We start from the raw sequence: 7,095 nt of genomic DNA on the forward strand, positions 1-7,095 counted from the left end.
CAGGAAATAGCATTTACTGCTGAAGTCTTGTGTGATCTAGTGGAAGTCTTACCTACAATGACGGTTGAAATTCAAAAAATCTGGTGGAACTCCAATTTATACAACTTTTGGCGCGTTGGAACTTCAAGGTATCACTGCAGTTCTATGATGTCTGTGATTGTTGATGCGCGTTCATTTATTTGTTTCCAGGCAATACGAGCAATAAGCCCACCGCGAAATGGAACCCAGTGACAGCCAAAGGCCTGGATGAACGAGGCTTTTTATGAGTCTACCGTTCTCTTTTTGTTTTGTTTACATGCATCAACTGTGCGGTCACATGAGATTGAAAATGGATGCCAAAGAGTTTACAGAGGTGGAAATACACTATGTGGACAAAAGTGTTGGGACCACGTGCCGTTACACCCGCAGGGAGTGAAAATGTGCTGCTATTATGATAAGGCGTCGGTCGGAGTGTATCTGTTACAATGTTTGGCCTGGTTACAATTGTTGTCGTTCATCCTAAATGTTATTGACCTCAAATTCTGCACCACACTCACCCAAGCATGCCTTTCTGGACCTTGCCTTTATGACCTTATTTATAACTCTTCCCGCAATGCCTAGAAGTGTCCAAAATGTAAGCGGGGTACACACAAAGTCATCAAAGGGCTGATTATTGGATGTCTCTGAAAGATTATCCTGAGCGTTAATCCTGTGGTGTGGGGTAGTGCTGTGCGATTACACTATGAAAACATCTACCGTACGATATGCTCCTCTCGTTTATATCATGATTTTAACGTATTGGGTTAGCAATGTTGCTATGCTAATGTAGCATCCGAGACGGTAACAGCAGCAGTCGCCTTTCTTTTACGTCATCCTTCTGCCTCACTCGCCAGGCATGACTAATTGATTTACGCTCAAGCCAACTGTTTCCTGCATGCTGATTTTCGTCGTACTCACTTTCATTGCTCCTGTGACAGTGACAATTATCGGTAAGTTCTATTCTATATATTTATCAGAATATAAAAGTACCTAAATGGGGATATAAAATTTTGTCCATATCACATAGCACTAGAGTTGTGTTAAGAGTGTTTATTTTATTTTTTCTCCTCCCCAATCTGCTCGAAAATTGGTCAGGGACAACAATCGTAATTGTTAAACCTTAGCAATGTTTACAATCGCATATCCTTGTTGAGCAGAGCCACGGACTCCGTGATTGTATCGATAGCCAATTAGGAAGCGAATTGAATCTCACGCTGTTGTCGGACCAAACCCTTAGTTTTGTCTTATTTTTTTCTTCTACTATTCTTTATCTTCTTTGTATTTTCCCTGCCCTGTGGCACTATGCTGCCTCTCACAGGTCTGTCTTGGCATAACGGAAGACAATTTGGATTGTCTCTCGATTGTCGGTGGAGATATAATTTTGTTTGCTCTGGTGTGTTCGTCATTACATGATAAGACGCTTTTCCTCCTTATGTGTGGGGTCTCTCACATTTAAAAAATCGGTATGTGTGTACCCCGCTTAAGATTAATTCAAATTCAAGATGAGAACAGCAACCCCTGATTGGTTAATTAATTAATCATGAGTCTGTCCCAAATAATTTTGTCCACATAGCGTGACTCTTCTATACTGAGTGGAATTTATTTATGAAAGCTCATCACTTATAAGTGAAGCTTCGTTTAAATATGAAAGATGTTCTTTAGCCGGCACGGTGGGCGACTGGTTTGCACATCTGCCTCACAGTTCTGGGGACAGGGGTTCAAATCCCGGCCCCGCCTGTGTGGAGTTTGCATGTTCTCCCCGTGCCTGGGTGGGTCTTCTCCGGGCTCTCCGGTTTCCTCCCACGTCCCAAAAACATGCGTGGGAGGTTGAATGAATTGCCCGTAGGTGTGACTGTGAGTGCGAATGGTTGTTTGTTTATATATGCCCTGCGATTGGCTGGTGACCAGTTCAGGGTGTACCCTGCCTCTCACCCGAAGATAGCTGGGATAGGCTCCAGCACCCCACGACCCTAGTGAGGATAAGCGCTAATGAAAATGGATGGATGGATTATTTTATTGTTTTATGCATTGTTAACGCTCTCTTTCGCACGCACGCACTTGTCTTCCACTTTTCCTGTTTCACCATCTGGACAGTTTTACACTGAATCCTATTTTAGACATATTATGCAAAATCAGATTTTATGATATATATATATATTTTTTGGTTGTTCTAATTTTTTTTGTAAAAACCTGCAGAGGTGCCGCAGTGGAGCGGAACACTGCGGAGTGTCGGTCCTTTTAGATATGAACTTGTGATGACACGGCAGTATGATGTCATACATTCCCACTGAAGAGCATTACATCATCAATGCTGAAGGCAGTTACATTGTGAATGAATACTACACTATGGTGGCTCCCTGCAGGTTGAACTTTATCAAAGATTGGGAGGTGAAGTGCAAAATATACACCATCAGTGTTTTTATGATATTGGCTTTATATACAACCAGAGTGGAGTGTGATTAAAGTGTTAATTTAAAATACTTTCACAAAAATATGACATTTCATTTTAAAGAGTTACAGTCATTTTATGGAGAGTACCTTTATTAACAGGGGTTTTAAAATATTTGCAACTATGAGCATAAGTTAGGAGACATTAAAAAAGCAAGACAATGGCATGTGCTATCAGATGTGACAACAAAAATGTCATGGAAAGTCTTCTAGAACATCTGAACTTTATCTGGGGTTAAACAGAGGCATTTTAAATGGTGGCAGGTGTGTGCCAACTCCTATTTAACATGAGCTTGAATGTAATCCATTCTGAACACAGCCATACCCCCAGTTATAAGAGGGTGTGCAACCAAATTTTCTCAGTTTGTTTTTACTTCCCCTCTTGAAAAGATTTTTATTTTTTTTATTGGTTCAATTCAACTGTACAGGTTATAGTTCTCATTATGGTGAAAACAGTTGTGAAATTAGCTTGGCAAAGCTTGGCATTATCAAGGGGGGTGTAGACTTTTTATATCCACTGTATATATACTCTCTGCTTACATTGAGCCTAAACCGATTGGATAGATGCATAATGACCCTTATTATGGGTTGAAAGCAACTCAAGACATTTGTAAGTGAACAAATTCACATATTTTTCAATGGCCAAGTCAGTGGCCTGATCCAAACCCATTAGAGGATGCATTTGACTTACTGAAGACATAAGCAAAGACAACAAGAGCCGTAAAGGAGTAGCAAGCAAGGCAGGTAGTCGAATGCTGCTGACAATGATAGCACTTACCTCCGAATACCCTTGGACCCCTGAAATGGAGGTACAGTCATGTTTTTGTGAATAATCTTAAATTAAAATTCAGTCTCCACTCCAATCACACTGATTGTTTTATTTCAAATCCATTATGAGGGTATTTGGGGGCAACCAAAAACATCTGCAGGTCACATTGCAACATAAGCCGTTATCACTTAGTCCAAATTGGCGCCACGTATCGCTTCTTTTTTATGACCTGCCAGCGTTAATGAGTGATGGAGGATCGTACAAATGTGTCGATAAAGATTGTTTTGTGGAGTCAGTGATTTGAAGTGATTGCAAACAGATTAAAGGCCTCCACGTGGGAATATGTACAAATAAGTTGCATGCCAGCCGCCCACAAACGATGCAAACCTTTTTGCGTTTTACCCTCCATTGTTTTCCCGTATTCAATTGTACTGTTTACGTTTCTGTGCGCACGTTTGCTGAATGATACAAATGAAATTCATACGCCAATCCGACGTCATGCTGGGATCAAATTCTCAAAATGTCCCACAAATTCCCCAAATGTGCATGTGGCCTTTACCAAGTCTTACTAGCTTGCTTGTTACAGCAAAAGCATGAGCATGAAAATAGTCCAAAACAACATGAACTATCCAATATTTATTCAAACGTACTAATCCGATTGCTGTTTGTAGTTTCAACTGTTTTTTTTAAACACTTGAATGTTCTTATTCTCTTGTTTATACGAATGCATCTGTTGTAAATATGACCGTATGAAGCAAACAATGGACTTACAAACTGTCCATAGTTATACTATGCATTAAGTTGATAAGGTTATTTAGACATTTGTAAAGATTTTGTTGCATCTGTATTCTCCCAAACATATCTAAAAACAACATACACTCATTGGACACTTCATTAGGTACATGTGTACACATTATAATTATTATTATGTTATTTTTATCTTATATTTATGTAGCATATGTCAAGGGAAAAATAATCCAATTCAAGACAAACAAATTGGCCTTTACAGCTCGGTTTTGATTCACACGGTCGCAGAATTATTCATTTTGCAGTATTTTTATTATTGTGGTTGTTTGCAGGGTTATTTAACTGTAGTGCATCATACTTAGATTAAAGTTGTAAAATGTAAAGGTAAAAAAAATAATAAAATGACAAAATGTGATTGGTATTACAGTTATTTCAAAAATGAATACCCTGTGACTTACCATGAGCTGGAAGAATAAAAATATGCACAAAAATAAAAAAAAAAGCAAATTTTCTTACCTAAAGGAATGGTATTTTTTTTATTGATATTGTGATGCTAAGTTTAAATTGACAATTATGCTATTAGGGTAACAATATGTATAATATTGTTATAAAATAATCATAATACATCTCAATAATGTAAAAAAAATAAATAAAACTACAATCATTTGAAATATTAGTAACACCTTGTGGTTAAACACCATTTCAAAGTACAACCATGATAATAAATATATTGTTAGATGAATTTAATATGATCTTTATTAGGAGTGAGGAACGGGAGCCCCTCGCAAATGAGATGCTTCATCTCAAGGTGCGATCCCAAAGAAAATTGAATTACATTCGTGCCGGTGTACCGAACGTTTTGTCCTCTTGAGTGTTTATTCCTTTATTCAGATATTTTTAATACAATCCCGTTCCAACCCCTTACCTTATCTCATGCCATAATAATACACATATTTATTGGAATTATTTTAATTGTGTATATTTACTTTTACATGCGTCACGCTTTATATGTGCATTTTACACCCCCCCCCGCCCACCCCCCTCCACTATTACCAAAAGAGAGTGTGCGACATGATACAAGGATGCCTTCAAGCGAGTTGATTGTGCTGTTGTGCTTCTACCAATGGATAGCTTGTTCGTTTGTGTGGTTTTAGAGGATTATTCGAGCCATTGTTAGACACACCGATGACGATGTAGCACTTTTATCATTTTTTTTTTCTTTTCCTTTCTAATTCCTTTCACTCTGTGTACAGAATTCTATTGTATTTTGTTGTATTTTACACTCGGGCGTGTCTTCCGTTGCATCACGAGTGCCTTGACATTTTTATGAGTGTTTTGATAGGTACTGTCGACCCCTGCATACTTGCTGTTCGGCACTTTTTTCCAAACCTTTTCCATTTTTTTCCAATTATTTTTCAACTTTTTTTTTTCTTCTAGTTCTTTGTTTTGTGGGTGGAAGAACCAATCCCCAAAATGCTTAGTGGCAGTTTAGCCCCGCTTATTCAAGAATTTTGGGGTTTAAAAAAAACAAAGAAAAAACAGGAAGTATAATTTTGAAAAATATATATATTACAGGCGGCACAGTGAGCGACTGGTTAGAGCGTCTGCCTCACAGTTCTGAGGACCTGGGGTTCAATCCCCGGCCCCGCCTGTGTGGAGTTTGCATGTTCTCCCCGTGCCTGCGTGGGTTTTCTCCGGGCACTACGGTTTCCTCCCACATCCCAAAAACATGCATGCTAGGTTAATTGACAACTCTAAATTGCCCATAGGTGTGAATGTGAGTGCAAATGGTTGTTCGTTTATGTGTGCCCTGCGATTGGCTGGCAACCAGTTCAGGGTGTACCCCGCCTCCTGCCCGATGATAGCTGGGATAGGCTCCAGCACGCCCACGACCCTAGTGAGGAGAAGCGGCTCAGTAAATGGATGGATGGATGGATATATATATTACAACAGCGAATAGCGGGAGTCCACTGCACTCATTGTGTTTCACAGTATTCAAACGTTGGGCTTTTTGTCCCTTGTCACATGACGTATTATTACCATATTTCCTCAACTAGTGGACTGTTTGTTTATTTAATTAACTGCAGAAAGCATTAGGCATTTTTCCTTTTCAGGAGGCGTCTGTTGGAGAGAGAAATGTTTGTATCAGGGTTGAGCTGGACATGATGCTGTCTGTTGATTGGTCAATGGAGAATTTTTATAATGTTAATGGACCACATAGTTTGCCCTTGCGGCATGCCTGTAAGTCCATGCGCTGTGTTTTTCGGATATGTGGAACCCACCAGGGTCTTTTTTTTTTTATTTGGATCATGTTCTATTTTTGTATGCCACAAATTGAAACAATACTCAAGATCCCAATATGGGCTAAAAATGATACAGCGCTTAAATCATCTTTCCCCTTGAAATGAATGGAAATGACGGTCATTCCAGACTTCACAGCTGGAAAACAAAAACAAAAATGTTTGTAATGTGTTTTTGATGAGAAAAATAACACTATAATATTATACTTCATCAAAACATACAGCAGAATTCAAAGAAATTAAACCGTTCTTGTCACACTTTCTGCTGCGATGCGTTGTGCTGCTCATTCTGATGTGTGCACCTTGGCCACATGGGGGCAATATAAGGCGGAAAAACGGCTTTCCTCTTTGCAGTGGATAAAGAATATATCCCTTTGACTATTGTTATGTTATCTGTCTGCACGTGCTGCCGTAAGGTTTAGGTTCAGATATCCGTTGCTTAAAGGGTAACAACACTGCCACATAGATGCTAATTGTTTGCCCACGTGCATATGGTGTTTCCTATTGTATGATCGTGGTGGCTCCGTGGTTGTTCCAAATACACAACATGTAATTCTCTTCGTTTTATGTTTAGTTTGACAGTAACCTTCAACTGAAGCGTCTTTTTTGAAGAATATTTCATAATTATATCTGTCAAACTGCCGCTTGTTGTGGAGTGATCTGAGTCACCTGCCACCATAGAGCGCTCGTATCTTAAGTTTGCGCACGTAAGTCAAAACATAAAAAAATCGTCCGAGAGTTGATGAGTGAGTTGGGTCACTCGTATCTGAAGACACCACTTTAATACGATGCGGTGATTATTGATAGCGCCCT

The 7,095-nt window shown here is 39.2% G+C and overlaps 1 protein-coding gene across 3 annotated transcripts in view; it reads left to right on the forward strand.

Moving 5' to 3' along the window:
* The window catches only part of usp53b (ubiquitin specific peptidase 53b), a 28,353-nt gene extending 23,988 nt beyond the window's left edge, over positions 1 to 4,365 (forward strand). For all 3 annotated transcript variants that reach the window (XM_061771720.1, XM_061771723.1, XM_061771722.1), the window contains one exon: positions 190 to 4,365. In XM_061771720.1, coding sequence (XP_061627704.1) covers positions 190 to 266 — 77 coding nt within the window. In that variant the 3' untranslated portion in view covers positions 267 to 4,365. The remainder of the gene's footprint in view (positions 1 to 189) is intronic.
* Positions 4,366 to 7,095: the final 2,730 nt, after the last annotated feature.

The sequence above is a fragment of the Phyllopteryx taeniolatus genome, chromosome 4, assembly GCF_024500385.1.
Source record: "Phyllopteryx taeniolatus isolate TA_2022b chromosome 4, UOR_Ptae_1.2, whole genome shotgun sequence".
NCBI lineage: Eukaryota > Metazoa > Chordata > Actinopteri > Syngnathiformes > Syngnathidae > Phyllopteryx > Phyllopteryx taeniolatus.